We start from the raw sequence: 17,102 nt of genomic DNA, 5'->3' as shown, positions 1-17,102 counted from the left end.
AATAAGACACTCGTATAACATGTTTTCCTACCATTCAAGTTGAATTATGAATTTAAAATTCCCAAAACATTCACTCTGTTATATAAAATACACGTATAATAATGGCACTTTTTATTTCCTGATCGTGATTGCTGTAGTCCTCAGTGTTGTTTGACACAGCAAAGACATCTGAAGAACTTCCTGAACTGCTGTCTGACCTGGACAAGAATGAGACGAGAGGAGCTGAGTGACTTCATGACATCCATTTAACCTCTGAAACTCATGAACCACAGTGGAATTTCCGGTAACACTTAATTTTAAGTAATAATATTCACTCATTTGGACATTCCGTCACAAAATCTGGGCCTGGGTCACAATGTTGCTTTCTAAATTTCTGACACTTGCTCATTTTGCAAAAATGTTGTTGTGATATCAAATGAAATAAGTTCACAGTCAGTGTTGGGGGTAACGAGTTACAAAGTAACGGATTACAGTAACGATATTACTTTTTTGGGTAACGAAATAAAGTAACGCATTACACTATATCGGTAACTACACTACTTTACTAGACTATAGGAACGCGCTTTCCTGCGTTACCCAAGTCGTGTTTGCCTGCGTGTAAAGCTCTGATCTGTTTGTGCTGCGTGCATGTCTGTCTGTGTGTGTGTGCGCGCGCGATCGATTTGAGTGACGTAGCTGCTGGTGCGAAAGGGAGCGGGAAATGGAGACGGAGATGGAGACAGGGGGGTTTCGGCCAGTGGCGATATTCATATTACTTTCAGTTTATTGCTCGAAAGGACAAAAATATTCGCGTGAAATGCACTTTATATGCTCAGGCAGCAAGTACTGGCCATCGGGACTACCGGGAGATTCCCAGTGAGTGGGCTGACGTGCCTTTTGGGTCGACATCTCAATTTTTTTTTTTTAACGGACCATAAAACTCGTACATCGGCGGCCCATTCGTTTTGCTTAATTGGCGGCGCTGGGTTAAGTAAGTGCGTGCCGGTGTAATGCATTAGTTTAAAAAGTCTTCGTCAGTTTTGTTTTCCTGATAGCTGACCGGCCCATGAAACACCTTGGCCCATTGGATCTTTTCTTGGTTGACACTGGGCTGGTCCAGTCACATCTTTAAACACCTCCCCCTTTGGGCTTTGAGCGAGCGTGCAGTGTGTCAGTGTGTATCTGTCAAAATAGTCTGAGAGATGGAGAAGAAACGCAAGGAATGTGCAGAGAAAATTAGCGTGAAAAATAGACACAGGCCCTTCAAGCAGACGCTGTAAAATGTGTCAAAATGCTCCCGTGGCTGATGATGAGGATAAGGACAGAGATGAGAAAGTGTAGAGCCTGCGGTAAGCAGAACTAACAGTTACTTTCAAACCATACACAAAATAAATAAATTTTTAATATATTTTCAGAGTATATTTTGGAATATATGCAAATATTTGAAATTGGCCCAATAAATATATTTCACACTTAACATCATATATTTTTGTTATATTTCAGAATATATTTCAATGTACTTTTTTTCTGTATGGGTCCCCAAAAGTGTCAAAATATATGTGGCATATATTCCAAATGGCAAATACATTGAAATATATTCTGAAATATAACAAAAATATATGATGTTAAGTGTGAAATATATTTATTGGGCCAATTTCAAATATTTGCATATATTCCAAACTATACTCTGAAAATATATTTCAAATATATTTATTTTGTGTATGGGATGTCATGAGTGTAGGAATCCATTACCCAGTAACGCATTATTTCCACATCTGCATAGTTGACAATTACCGTAATTTACTATAAATTTAATGAGACGCGTTTGTAAACCATGTTTTCCATCAAAATAAAAGATCATGTGCTTATATCTCTTTCAAGTATAAAAATTTGTACAAAACTAATTATGAAAGTTTCCTTTATTTTTCAGTGCATTTGTTTTACAATATATGCATATTAGTGTGCTATTATTATTATGGCAAAATGCCAGGGCCGATTTTTTTTTTGTCCCAGTCCAGCCCTGATTATGTGTCTACCACCGCAGACATTTGTCCTTTATCCTGTTGTTTGTGGATTTTAAAGTGAGGCATATTTCTTTGTGCAGACATGGATATTGTTCTTTCATATGGTTTACATGCCATTTTGTATAGGCTACATTTATAAACACTATGCGGACAGGCTAAGTGATGATAGGGCTATGATTTTTGTCCGTATCTACAGGGTAAATTAAGAAATGGGAAAGTAAAGTAATAAGTAGTGAAGTTACTTTTCAAATGCAGTAACTAGTAAAGTAATCTCATTACAATTTACATAAGTAACTAGTAACTAGTAACTAATTACTTTTTTTGAGTAACTACCCCAACACTGTTCACAGTAATACTTTGCTCATGTTATTAATGCATTATACATTTAGTTAATACGTTAACACTAGAAGTGCCAGAATTCCATAACTACTAGAACTGCCGCAAGCGGTCATTTTGACCGCTAGATTCAAAACAATATATATCTTTAATGATAAATAGCCAATTGAGAGATTAATTCATTTATTGAATTAGGATATCTTTTAAAAACAAAACAACACCAAAATGTACATTTAAACAAGTTTAATTATACATTTATAAATAATAATACAATTTGTAGCCTACCGCAATTATCGCATATTCACAACAGATAGGCTACATTTCCATATCCATTCAACATAACTCAGAACAAGATAATAACAGCTGAAAGTATCATAATTAATTATAAAATATTTTATTTTAATATAATAACAGAAAAAATAGGCTAATAGAAAAAAGCTGGAAACGAGCTGATCTAAAACAAAACAATGAAGAATCAAGAAGGAAGAATAGGCTACAGAAACATAAAAACACTAGCCTATATTACAAATTGTATGTTAACTATTTACATCAATATAGTGCTATTTAAGCTTCACAGTCAAGGCAAGTGACCTCTCTTCTCCTCGCACAATTTCCACACACGGGTTTGCGGCATTTGCAGCAGGTGTCGTGGGTTTTGTTTTTAATACAGCTTTTCCGAACCTGGCACTGCCTCCGCTTTGGTGTCTGCTGCGGTGGTTGCTTCTGCTGCTGACTGGAACCTTGTGCCTGGAACTGCAACACTGCTCCTTTCTCCTCCATGAACTGTGCTCTCAGCTCCTCTGCAAGTTGCTGCATGAACTTCCTCCTAGGTAATTTGCTGCTGGTGCACTCCTTGAAGAGGATGTGGGCATTGATCCCAGCCAGGTCAAGGATGTTATAAAACACAGCGACTGGCCATCTACGTGTACCGCCTTTCACCGAGTATCCCCTTGCCATCTGGTCTAGGACGTCCACGCCGTACTTGGTGTTATTATAGTACGTCACCGACTCGGGCTTTGCCTTCGGCCCATCGGTGATGCCCACGCTTGTGTGCACGGAGCTCAAAATACACACATTCTTCCGCGGCTTTCCCTGGTAGATGGTGAGCGTTGCGTCAGCACATTTCAGCACCTTTGTGCTGAACAGCTCCGCTTGTTCTTTCGCGGAAGGGGGCAACTCACGTTTCGTTTTCCCCACGGTGCCAACCAGGCTGGTCTTCTTTGCCTGTAAGGCGGTGGCCAGTTTGAGCGACGTGAAGAAGTTATCCGTGGTGATATTTCTTCCCTTCCCAAGGAATGGCTCCGCCAGTCTCAGCACCACACTCTCTCCCACAAGCTGACCTCTGCTCCGCGTCTCCTCCTTTCCCAGATACGGAGCCCCGTTCAGCATATATTTGGTTTGTACATCTGCAGCCAGCCAAAATTTGATGCCGAATTTATCAGGCTTATTCCCCATATACTGTATAAATTTGCACCGGGCCTTGGTGGGGAACAGCTGCTCATCAATTGTGATGTCGGCACCGGGCTTGTAGCAGGCTATGCTGTTCTGAACGAACTTGTTCCAAGTGGCCGACACCAGGGCAAACTTGTCATCCTGCAGGCGCACACGTCTGGTGTCCTTTTCATCGAACCGCACGAATCTCATTATCTCCCTGAAGCGATTTCTGGCCATGGTTTCCTTGAAAAATGGAAAGCCCCATTTTTCTGACCACATGCTGTCTAACTCCATGTTTTTTGCACCTTGTGCGCCACGGATATATAGCAGGGCTATGAAGGCTTTTAGTTCAGCCACTGTGAGTTTCCATGAGCTGTCACCACGATGCCGATGTGCCTCAGCCACAGTGCAGTCCCTGATATGCTTCAGCATTCCATCATCAAACACACACAAGAAGGCAGTGAGCGCATCTTCGATGTTGCGCTTGGCATGCGCTGTTGGGCCAGCAGCTTCAGTCAGGACATTTTGGCTCTGCCTTCTCCCTGGACGTTCAGTTGACTGAAGGACCGTCCACACCGTCCCATCCTTCCCTTTTTCCACAGCCGTCTCTGTCTCTAAGGGCGGACTGAGCACAGTTGGCTCAAGAGCAGGAAGGACTACAACTGGTCTGGGAGGGCCTATAACAATAATAATAGCATATTAAAATAGCTATTTTAATATAAAACTACTTTTTGCGTAGGCCAATAAAATGTAGAAGTGCCCATAGGGCTGTAACGATACACCAAACCCACGATTCGGTTCGAATAAAATAAATAAATTAAATATATATATATATATATATTAATAAATATATAAATATAAATATATAAATATATTAAATAGAATGGCTAAAATAAATAAAAAATGGCCAAAGCTATAACACTTCTGTTTACTTTGTAACAACTGTTGAAAAACAAACTAAACTAAATTAACATGTAAACATTTATATATATATGAAACATTGATTAAAATGAACATATAATTAATACAAAACGAAATTCTCTTTAAAGAAAGGCTTTGTGCTTTCTGTTTGAGGTCTCTGTGAAAGTTTTAATGCAATATTTAGTGCCGCATTCAGAGCGCTCAAGTCCGTAACATTGTTTTTTCCTCATAAATGTGAACTTATGTGAAAAATTTTTTAAAAAATATATATTATGTTCTGTGGAGAGCCAACCCTTCTTCATCAGGTGAGAAGTATTACTTTTGGTTTGCGCAGTGTAATGCACAGAATTACTAAAAAAATATTTTGCCACCTATTTTTTTTTTTTTTTCACCGTAACGCATTTGTATTTCCCTCATATTAAATTTAAAATCCATATTTAGACTTAGCCTATATTTTTCTAATGTTTTGTAATATTTTTCTTTATGATATATAAACAGAAGTTTCAATATATTAGTATTAAATTTATATTTCAAGTTTTGACTGCAAATGTCACGTCCATAAAGCTGGAATTGCCCAACTTTAAATAATTTATCCTCAACTAGTTTTGTGGTGTAGGTCTACGTATTTTATAATGTTAATTTCAAATAATACTAATAGTAGGCCTAATTTGAAGATGTGGTAGCATTAGATCTGGACGGGAAGGATAACTCTGGGAATTGTTATCCTTCCCTACAATAATAATTGTATTCTTCTTTCTCACACCGCGACACAGGTTCGTGGCTCTGAGTATCGCGATTTCAGTTTTATGTTGCGTATCGTTACAGTCCTAAGTGCCGGTACATTGAGTACCGCCCCACTTCGGGCACTGAGCAAAACACAGAGCAGCGGAGCTCACCAGGATCATCTGACATGAGCGGAACATCTGGATCCGCCATGTCTGATGATAGCAGCCGCCTCTTTTTCCTTGATGTGGACTCGGACTCTGAATCACTCTCTGATGATGAGGAAATGATTTCGTGCACCCAGGAAACGTCACTGTCACTTTCCACATCCGATTGTTCCCCTGCATCCGAATCATCACTCTGTAAGTTCTGAAGCATCTCCAGGGCCATGGTTCCAGTCATGTTCCTCTTCATTCGCTCATTCATTTTAGACATTTTATTTTAGCCTAGCAATATTGCCGATAACGTAGTTATATATTATTAGCCTAATATACTTGTTGTATGTAGAAATTAGCATATACGCTAACTCCTAGGACCGTTACTGACCTTTTCTGTTGACAGTGACAGAGACAAAGGTCAACCGCGGGAAATTTAACAAAAGAATACCGCGAAATTGAGTGCGGTCAATTTGACCGTTTATGGCCGAAATAGGTAAATATGTTTTTTGTTTTTTTTTGCCTTATGTGTAATAAATATGAAAAACATTTCAAACGAAAATACACACACTTTTAGGAAAAGTCAGGTACCAGCAGGATTTTATTTATTTTTTCCACAAAGTTATTGCAGATATAAAATTCAAAACGGTCAAAATGACCGCCATGGCAGTTCTAGTGTTAAAATGACAGTTGGTCAATTTAAGGCAGTCGGTTTCTGCAAGTGAAATTAGTTAACGAGAGTTTTAGTGCACCTTTACAGTAACATACTGTAGTTTACAGTAAAGAACTGTACAATTAACAGTATATTACTGGCAACAGTGTTGCCAGTATTTTACTGTAAAAAAAACCTGGTAAGGTCTAACAGTGTGGTGGTAAATTGAGTGATGTCTGACCTCATTATTGAGGACACAATAGACCAGGAAGATGAAGGTTCCCTGCTGGGAGTTCAAGATCAGGAAGAGGATCTCCAGCTCCTTCCTGCCATTAGTGAAGAAACCCAGAATCCAGGAGCAACCAAGAATCACAAACTGAGCCAGTGTTTTAAATACCATAATCCTGCAGAGAAAGAGTTAAAGTGTATTTATTGACTACTTTTTTTCTTCTATGGAGTGTTTGAATCTGAATGTTTGTTACTTGGTTTGTTTCATCTGTGAAACTTCAGCATTCAGATTTTTGAGAGTTGAGCTCAGACTGATGATGATGTTGATGAAGAGAATCATGTTTAACTGAAAAGTACAAAATAATAAATAATCACCTTGTTTTCCCTTTAATACAAATTAAAATCATGAGAAATAAGAAATGTGCTTACTGCTAATATGACACAAACAGGACCCAGAAAACTCCAGATAAAACCTTTATCCATTTTAATCCAGCAACTGTTTAGAGGAAACATAATATAAGAACTGAATGAATGTGTCAAAAATACTATGTCTGGTGTTGACTTTTTAGTCTTTTTTATTTTTTTATTTTTTTTATTAGATAAGAAATGTCACAAAAGCCCCAAGCTGCTTTAATTCCCTCTAATCAAATGAACTTAAAAACACAACAACAACTCACTGTTCGCTGCCGTATCCTTCAGGAAGCAGCCCGACAGACACGGCCACCACAACCAGAGCAACCGTATATCCAATAACACACAGGAATCCACTGCTAAGCACCTCCCTCTTTTTGGAGCTGATCTGTGATAGGTTCTTCACACAGATGAAGAGCAGCACAGCTTCAATGAACATCCACACAAAGCCGGAGAGAAAGAGGAAGTGCAGCACACCTGATATCACGGCACACAACACCTGGAGATCATGAGAGACGGTTATGATGATTCTCAGTGAGACTGTGCTGAGCTGTAGGGCTCCTTCATCATTCTCACCTGATGAGGGCGTATGAGGCTCAGGAACTGTTGTGTGAGCAGGAACAGAAGGTGAGCCAACAGCAGACTCAGGCAGAGGTTGATTCGAGCCACATTATTCACTCCAGGACTCCACTGACAAAGGGCAAAGGTCAACAGGGCCAAACTGAAGAACACCAGCCCCACGATCACACACACCAAATTCAACAGGTCCAGCAGTGAGTCGCTCTGAGAAAACATGTCAGAGTACATGAGTGCCAAATCTGTGCTGTTCTTCAATGCTCACTATAAATGTTCTCGTACCTCTGATGGGCGGCTGGTTTGCATGATGAGAGCGAATGTGGACAGATGAACACAGGAACACACAGTGTAGCTGCTGTTGGTCTTTAAAACAGAACAACCATCTACAATCCACTCGCTGATATTCCAGTACACACAGGACAGGGAACCGTCGGGGTCAAACTCCTGCAAAAACAAGAAAGAACATGCAGAAAATATAACACTGAATATTAGATGTTTTCAGATGTTCATCAGTTCTCAGGTTGGACATAAACACATTTCAGTCTCTCACTCTGATGTGTTTGAGGGTGAAGTTGACTGGTTTGGTGAGTTTAGTGTTGGTGGTTTTGGGAAGAGTAGCTGAGATCACAGTGGACATCATGGTTTTAATCGTGTCATTTGATGTGTTGAAGAAGTCTGGCTTCAGTAGATTCTCCATTGTGTTATAACTCATGAAAGCCACAGCAGCTGATCCTGTGTGACAGAAACAGAAGCTTACATACAATACTACAACAATAATAACAACAATAAAAAAATAATAATTATAATAAGCAAATGTGGCTAAGTGGTAACCCACATAGCAACATTTTGACGTCCCAGATCCGGCCCACGTCTGGCACACATGTGGAAAACTGATCTGGCCCACATATAGCGTGGAATGACGGCCCTTGGGCGGCTCACTCCTGTTTGCCAGATCTGGGCCACAAGCAGGCCATAGCAATGCCACATGTCAGCCAAGAGCAAAGAAATAAACCAGAACTGGACCTTATCTGAGCCAAAAAACCTGTGTATATTAAATATGGAGTCATCTCAGCCTTAATAAGCCTGTTAACAAGCAGAATCAACTGAAGGAAAGAAGAGAACAGAAAAAGAGACGAGCAGAAACACAAGAACTACAACTGACTTCAGACACAGCCTGAGATGAAATCAACTGAAGAGAAAAGAAGATATTAAATCTGTGAAGATCTCAGCAGAGGAGGATTAAACAACTCCACAAACAGCATTACCAGCTTCACTTATTACTAGTGAAATGAGATCAGGTGATGATGGTTTCCTGTTGATGGTTTTATAATCATCATGAAATAGACTGATTCACTGATGTCTTTTGAATCTAACAGTTGTGTTGTTCCATTAATATTTTCACATCACAAACACTGTGTGACTGCAGCATGAGATCCAGCAATATTATAACAGTCAGTAATAAATTATGCAGCGGATCTGGGACGTAAAAATGTTGCTATGTGGGAATGGGATGATAACTCTTTCTAAAATGTTTCAAACCTACAGAAACATCTCACATACTTGTTTCATTGTTGTTCTTGGCGATCCCAATGAGATCGATGTCCACAGAACAATTTGTCGTGTCAAGTCGAGGGATTTTATCTAAGTTGACATTGGGTCCAACCATGAAGACTTCAACCTCTGATGAAAAACAAACAAGCAGTTATGTGCTATATTAATTCATTTACAATTATTATATTTTTTATGAAAGTCCAAATTCCATTGAATTTGCACAAAAGACAAACAAATAAAATGAATATTCACTATTGTTGGGTTTTCATCTCTGATGAACCCTTCAGGTTTACTTATATTTACATGTATTCAGTTAGCAGATTAAATTAATCACTATTAACTATAAGGTCATCTTGAGGTCGATTGTTAGATCTTACAGTACACTGTATAGTCAAGTACTGTACAAGTGCTTCAGTTCCCAACTGGTTTAGCTTCCAAATCCAAATCTCCAAAATGTCCTTAAAATCATCTGTCTAATGTGATGAGCTTCTACCAAATGATGAATGACTTTGAACCAAAAGACACAAAAAGAGAAGAAAACACTGTCTAAATTATTTGTAATTCTTCACAATTATATAGTTACTGTAGTTGCATTTATCATCCTCACCGTCTGACACCTGTGATCCACCGCTGCTTTCTAGACTATATAAACTCCCTGATATCATATATAATCTCAGTTTCATCATCAATAATAACAGTTTCTCCACTCACCTACAACAGCAAGAGTAAAACTGACATTATCACTTGTGTCTGTCGGCTTCACCAATGTAGAGATGAGTTTCTCACTGGTTTTTAAGATAAGGTTTCCATAGGAGGCTAGTTCAGCTGGGCTGACTGATGATGATGATGATGATGATGATGACTCTAAAATCTTCCCTGAAGCGTTGAAGGCCACAGTCAAAATGTTGGTCACAGTCTAATTTATTGATCAGATAAACAGTGTCACAGTAAATGTCAACAGAGCAAATAAGACAGCACTGTTTTGTCAATCATATATTATCTACAGTATATAACTGACAAATGTTTGATTATTTGATTATTTTTCTCTTGAAGACTTACAGTCACAGAGAGCACTTGTGATGTGATGTTCTCGATCTTCTCAAGAAGATTTTGGAAACAGTTCTGACTCTGAAACACAATTGTGAAAGCAATAGGCTGTTGATTTTGATCATGTTTTTCAATATTAACAGAGAGCCAAACATGTATTGTTACTGCACTGAAGGTCACTGTGAAAGTTCAGTGATGTTAGTACAGACACACAACACAAATCTAGCAACAATAAATAGAACAGCACATTCATATTTCACATAACAGATATCTACAATGCACATTTTATTGCACTACTCTTTGAACTAATTAACCATTTCCAGTTACGAATTGAGAAAAATAAAATAAAAATAAATAATATTGCATAAAATATCACCATTTCCATTCCATGTGTTCAAGAGAACAAAATCACCACTTCCTGAAAAACTGGCTCAAAACATCAGTAATAAAAATGGAAGCAGCTGCAACAAGAGAAGCTCGTGTATTTGAGCTCATTGTGAATTCAAAATGTTGAGCAGGTTGAGAGGAGGCGGCTCAAATATCAGTCACTGGGGGGAGATTCTACTTCCTGTTTCTCAACACTATCACAGTGATGTCACAGTGGTGTCACATGGTGATCAGTGTTTGCTTTAGTTTGGCTTGTGACTTTTAAACATACTTTTTTTTTTGGCTGCTGTAACTGTGTTTGTAAGACACATTTGTCATGGCTAAAAGAGAATGTGTCCAGGTGATTTTGATTTGTTGTTGGTAATAACAACATCATCTAGATTCAGTGTGCAGTCTTTGTAAGGTGTTTTTAATTGTATATTTTAAATTATAATTTAACTTTCATTATACAGTTTGAAATTCAGCAGTATTATAATCATTTATGAAGGATGATTAATGCATAATAAGACACAAACATGTGCATTACTACGTCATTTAGACACAAAGAGACATCGAGTATCAGTGTATGAATCTCAACAATGATGACGATCAAAAGCTTCATGCTGCAATGCATGCTGGATATCTAGGCTTTGCACACTTTGACCTCACATTGTGGCCATAGTATGAGTATCCTGGGAGCTCGTGGTGAGATCACTGTGAGATCAAATAGTTGACTGGGTATCACTGTCATGTTATCTTTTGTTCAGATGCCTAATGTGTGTGACAGTTCTGGGAGATAATCAAACCAAATCATTTTGATGACAGGCATTTCAGAATGACAAAAAAAAAAAAAAAAAAAAAAAAAAAGTTAGATGGTGTGTGATGAGCTTGATCAGTCCAGTTATCTAATCACATAATTGTATGCAATATCCCCAAAAAATTGCATAGGCTACACAGCAAACTCCCCAGTGTTAAATTAACACTCCTCAGTGTACAAAATATAAAACTTCAATTTCAGAAACTCAACTTACGGTGCATCCTTCCTCCAGCGTTATATTTATATCTGCAATGACAGAAATCAGCATGAAGACAATAATAAAATACATCTGCGTCAGACAAAAGTTTAGAAAATAATCTCATAAAGTCCTATCCATTTATATTGTATTTTATTCATTTTGATCTTAGTCTAGATCGAGTGGAAGTCAGTGTCTCACTTTAAACTGTTATGATGTTTCTCCATGAGGAGCAGAACTCATGTTACCAGCACATAATCCTGCTATTTTCGACCCTGTCTTGACTAGGTCTCACTTGTAAAAGAGGTTTTAACCTCAATGTGATTTTCCTAGTTAAATAAAGGTAAAAAAAAATAAAAATAAAAAAAACTATCAGTGATAAATCACTGTGCTAAACAAGATTAATAAATTAGCAGCAGTCAGAATTAAAGAAATTATAAAAAAATAAAATGATGGATGCGACCATAAATGTGGGAATGAAGAAACGTTGCCTGTGGAATTATTATTATTATTAAAAAAGCATATATGGACATACAATCTAAATCTATCTCCTCTCAGTCAAAAAAAAAATAATACAAATAAATCTCACTTAATATACAGTAGCTTGTGTGCAGACATTAATTTCATGTTATACAAAAATGTATGCAATGATCTGCAAATTCACATTTCACACACTCTTTTATATAGACACACACACACACACACACACACACACACACACACACACACACACACACACACACACACACACACACACACACACACACACACACACACACACACCAAACATTCAGGGCTAGGGGAAAGTGCAGAGGTCAGGGGCAGTTTGACTCTTGACTTTTTATGTCAGTTTGTAACAGTGTTTATTAAAACACATAAATTGTTGCAAAAGAAAACAAGCAACAAAGATGATCAGGTGATTTAATTTTCATCATAAAAAGTAATGAATCACTAATGTCATCACTGACCAAAAGTGGTTATTTGTTTTTAATAGATTATTTTCACCAACAATCAGTGGCGGGCGGCGCTGGACCGAGGCTTACTGAGGCTTTAGCTCCACCAAACATGTGCTTAACACCGGCGCAGCCCGCCAAGGATTTCCAAATGATTTTCCTGTATTTACTCTCAGGATCACATTCATGAAAATAAAATAAGTCATTAAAAACGTTTAAAAAAGGGGGTAATAAATGTTGTAAATGTTCCTACAATGGTTTTAATGGGGGAGGAGTCAATTACATACGCAGGCACAGCACGTGCATTAGCGAATGGTGATCATATTAAGCTCCTCATCAACAAAGATCGTATTGGAGAGCTATTAAATATGAAGAAAAAGACTTTTGACACATCTCTGAATAGTTCAGAAGATAACAAACTGTCCTCTTGTAATTTGATATTGGTGAGTAGCTACCCTGATCTTTTTGAAGATTCACTTACATTATAAACGGCAAATAATATAGATTTTAAAATAAATTCTTGCACTTTGTTTACCCTAGCTAGCCTGGAGATGAAAAAAGAGAAAAGGTTGTTTTAGATATAAACATATAAATTAATGCATTAAACAAGAGTCTTTGGCCATTATCATATCTCTTCTGCTTTTTCAGATTATCGTGCCATGTTATAAAACGCCTTGTCAAGTTAAAAGTTCAACTTTTAGTCAAGCTGCTCCGCCTTCAGTAAGCTACGAGCTTTTCTTTCTGTCAGGCAGAATAAGAGTCAGTATGAGTGCGGCACTGACAAATGCACTTTAATAAAATAATGTCTGAAACCACCACTCACTGTTAACTACACACATTTGAAGCAGAAATATGTTGCTGGTCACGTAATTCGTGCTGCTGCGACTTGCAAGCAACCCCATTAATGTGAGCCACAGTATATGACAGATTATTTTAGCATGATGTATTTCCCATTGATAAATACAGTGCAAATAGTTCCGTCTCTTTGGATAAAAGGGAAGTGGAAATAAAAATCAATAATAGGATGATGTAACTGTATCATGATAATATGTGCGTAAAATTAGATGTCCGTAGATGACCTACCCATAACTGTTACATTAGAATTAGGGGATAATACAGCTTGTAGGCTACATTATAAAAATCATTCGGTGCGTTCCATTCGACAGGGTCCCTACGCAGTGTTCACTGCTCCCTACTCCCTGAGCACGGTATATCAGTTGAAGTGGACTTCACTGACAATAACTGCTCATTTGGAACGCCCTGCAAATGTCATCAAAGAAAGTAGCTTACTGAAGGTGGAGCGTTTTGACCAATCAGATGAAAGGGGCGTTTCAGCGCTGCCCACGTGTGCAAATGAAATATCGAGCCCATAAACCGATTTGTAAACCACAAACGAAAAATGAAAAATCAAGCCAAAATCTCATTTTTCGTTTTTAAACTAAACTAAAAAACGAATAAACGAGCTGGTTTTCATTTCTCGTTATTCCATTCCAAACAGGAAATGAAATGATCAAAAAGTACATGGACCCATATGCCATAAGTGTATTATATTTGAGTAAAAAGTATATGCTCAGTAATACCTTTGGCTTATTCCAAATACTACAAATTGCACATGTTGTCTTCAATAACAAATGCACATTAATAAACATATATTACTTAGATATACTTTGTACATTTGCATACTATAATGTATTTTGAAAGTATATGCATTGAATGCATTGTTGCAATGATCATTTTCAGCACACAGTTAAAAATATAGCCTACATAAAGTATATGTTTAAGTAAAAGGCAAATAAATACACTTTTAAAAAATAAACAGAATTTTCACTTCAAGTTTATTTTTCTAAAATATATTTTTAGAAAATATACTAAAGTACAATTATTTTAAAGTGTGTTATAAGTTGTATTGTGAAAATAGGTAAAAGCATGATGCTAATATACTTTTAATATATTTAAAGATAGTAAAACATTTTTTTTTTTGTATATTTGCAATGTACTTTTGAAAAAGGGAATATATTTCAAATACAATAAAGTATACTTTCATTAGAGATTGTTTATTCTTAGCACCACCTTTGAACTGTTAAGTTCTTAACTTTTCATTAGTGATTCTGCTTATCATAAAGTGCCTTAAAAAAATCAAACAATCATCACTTAATCGCTTAATTATGTTTTTACAAATTACACTGCTTCAGAGTGTTTTTAACACTGCTGGTGGTTCATTTAACTCTCTATGGTGAAAATCAAGTTAACGGTGTTTCTATGACTGTGTGGTGTTTTTAACATGATTTAAGACAAACGATATACAAATTCATGACAACACCATTGTTGAGTATATTCAAACTGCAGTGAACCAAAGACAGTCTCAAAAACACAGTTAGAAACCACCCCTGTTTTCCACCGTAACAAACATGTCACCCATCCCGTCAACGTGTGGGACGGGGCTTTTCTCCTCTGATTTTTTATGATGTTCAAAGCGTTTCTAAGGCTACGTTCAGACTGTCAGTCCAAATCTGATTTGTGTGCATATCCGATTGAAATCCGATCAGAATTAGCTGATGTGAACAGCAAAAAATCTAAATCTCCGGTTCTGCCGCTGCCACAGAAGACGCAGTAGTCCAGCGTGTCGGATACACATTTCCATGTTGTAAAATTTAAATAAGACAACATCTGTATTGCAAACCCATCCATGTTGCTGTTGTTGTATTTGTCGTATGCATACTGACACAATGTCATTGCCATAGAAAACAATGCAGATATTCCCGAAACAATCAGAACACAGACACATTCTTCATCTTTAAATATAGACAGACACAGAGACACGAATATCTTGAATGTGTAGAAAGAGCTCATGTGAATATAATTACCTGCACAGTATGCAAGATTGCAGGTAGTTGGACTAACCAGCTCATAGACATAATAATTGTCTGGACAGGCTTTGACTCTAATGGGAAAAGACCCGATATAGCAGCAGTAATTGTCCCAGTGACCGCAGACATCTCGAGTGACGACTCCATCTGTTACTGTTGGGTGTCCACCACGTATCCACAGTGGGACAGCAGTGCCACAGCTGGACTGAGCAACACATGTGTCTGGGATATGAGCGCTCATGTTGTTAATGAAGAGACGATACCAGCCACTCCAGGAGACATTCGTGTCACACTTTCTGACTGAAGCATTTATATTACTGATGGATCTCCATGGATTGTCCAGCTCAGTGTAGTTGTAGCAGGGGTCTGCAGAGAGATAAACTTATGAAAACACCAATATGAAGTCATAGTCTAAAAATAAATATGTTCATGAAAACACATGGTATATACTGTATTATACATATATTATGTATTATAAATTATATATATATATATATATTATGAAAACACCAGTATGAAGTTATAGTCTCGATATAAATATATTCACAAAATACCCAATTCCAAATGCATTACCGAACTGATATTCACAAATTTTTATTTCCAAAGCAAAACAACTTTTTTTTTCTTTTTTTTTTCAATCATAACAGGCCATTCTCATCCGTACAGAGCGGATTAAAGAGAGATGAATGAGAGATGAAAGAGAGATGAATGAGGGATGAAAGAGAGATGAACGAGAGATGAATGAGAGATGAATGAGAGATGAACGAGGGATGAATGAGGGATGAATGAGAGATGAACGAGGGATGAATGAGAGATGAAAGAAAGATGAATGAGGGATGAATGAGAGATGAAAGAGAGATGAATGAGGGATGAATGAGAGATGAAAGAGAGATGAATGAGGGATGAATGAGAGATGAACGAGAGATGAATGAGGGATGAATGAGAGATGAATGAGAGATGAACGAGGGATGAATGAGGGATGCATGAGAGATGAACGAGGGATGAATGAGAGATGAATGAGAGAAGAAAGAGAAATGAACGAGAGATGAACGAGAGATGAATGAGGGATGAATGAGGGATGAATGAGAGATGAAAGAGATGAATTAGGGATGAATGAGAGATGAACGAGAGATGAATGAGGGATGAATGAGAGATGAACGAGGGATGAATGAGAGATGAATGAGAGATGAAAGAGAAATGAACGAGAGATGAATGAGGGATGAATGAGGGATGAATGAGAGATGAAAGAGATGAATTAGGGATGAATGAGAGATGAACGAGGGATGAATGAGAGATGAATGAGAGATGAAAGAGAAATGAACGAGAGATGAACGAGAGATGAATGAGGGATGAATGAGAGATGAAAGAGATGAATTAGGGATGAATGAGAGATGAACGAGAGATGAATGAGGGATGAATGAGAGATGAAAGAGATGAATTAGGGATGAATGAGAGATGAACGAGAGATGAATGAGGGGTGAATGAGGGATGAATGAGAGATGAATTAGGGATGAATGAGAGATGAACGAGAGATGAATGAGAGATGAATGAGAGATGCTGATCAACAGGCTCGCTCTAAATGAAGCAGAATTTCTATATTTTATAGTTCTTTATCATTAAAAACACAAGGGCCATTTCTCAATACCAAGTACGCAGACTTCAGACTTTCATCCTTGGTAGTTCAAACTTGCCAAGTTCGACTCAGGAGAACAAACTCCCGAGGACGGAAGGACTCAAGTCCGATAATTCTGACAACAGCGTTCTTGATAGCGTCACTCAGCTCGCTCTGGCTGGTTATGTATATTTAGGCTACAATAAAACAAAATATGTTATAAAAGACCACTCTGCCTCTTTTCATTTTCATTT

The 17,102-nt window shown here is 37.6% G+C and overlaps 2 protein-coding genes and 1 long non-coding RNA gene across 3 annotated transcripts in view; all 3 read right to left on the bottom strand.

Moving 5' to 3' along the window:
* LOC309493630 (uncharacterized protein) overlaps positions 1–17,102 on the bottom strand; it is a 456,302-nt gene that overhangs the window by 165,488 nt on the left and 273,712 nt on the right. The window lies entirely within an intron of this gene.
* Positions 1–17,102, bottom strand: part of LOC309493988 — a 53,136-nt gene that overhangs the window by 32,457 nt on the left and 3,577 nt on the right. The gene's annotated exons all lie outside the window — the stretch shown is intronic.
* LOC309493713 (adhesion G protein-coupled receptor E3-like) lies at positions 73–11,608 on the bottom strand. The gene is made up of 12 exons (XM_082162921.1): positions 11,435–11,608; positions 10,050–10,118; positions 9,702–9,906; positions 9,000–9,119; positions 7,990–8,171; positions 7,722–7,883; positions 7,440–7,646; positions 7,130–7,362; positions 6,882–6,948; positions 6,707–6,798; positions 6,466–6,628; positions 73–197 (listed from the first exon to the last, which is right to left on the bottom strand). The coding sequence occupies exons 1-12, from the start codon at positions 11,507–11,509 to the stop codon at positions 141–143; spliced, it is 1,632 nt and encodes a 543-aa protein (XP_082019047.1). The 5' UTR covers positions 11,510–11,608; the 3' UTR covers positions 73–140.

The sequence above is a fragment of the Leuciscus leuciscus genome, assembly GCF_965113295.1.
Source record: "Leuciscus leuciscus genome assembly, chromosome: 3".
NCBI classification, from domain to species: domain Eukaryota; kingdom Metazoa; phylum Chordata; class Actinopteri; order Cypriniformes; family Leuciscidae; genus Leuciscus; species Leuciscus leuciscus.
Note: the sequence above shows the minus strand (reverse complement) of the source record. Positions and strands in the feature narration are given on the sequence as shown.

Coding starts and splice junctions, on each gene's coding strand:
- LOC309493713 (XM_082162921.1), bottom strand. CDS start 11,509: ATGTATTTTATTATTGTCTTCATGCTGATTTCTGTCATTGCAGATATA. Junction 6,629..6,706: donor TCACAGATGAAACAAACCAA/GTAACAAACATT, acceptor CTTTCTCTGCAG/GATTATGGTATTTAAAACAC. Junction 198..6,465: donor ATTGTGTCCTCAATAATGAG/GTCAGACATCAC, acceptor ATTCTTGTCCAG/GTCAGACAGCAGTTCAGGAA.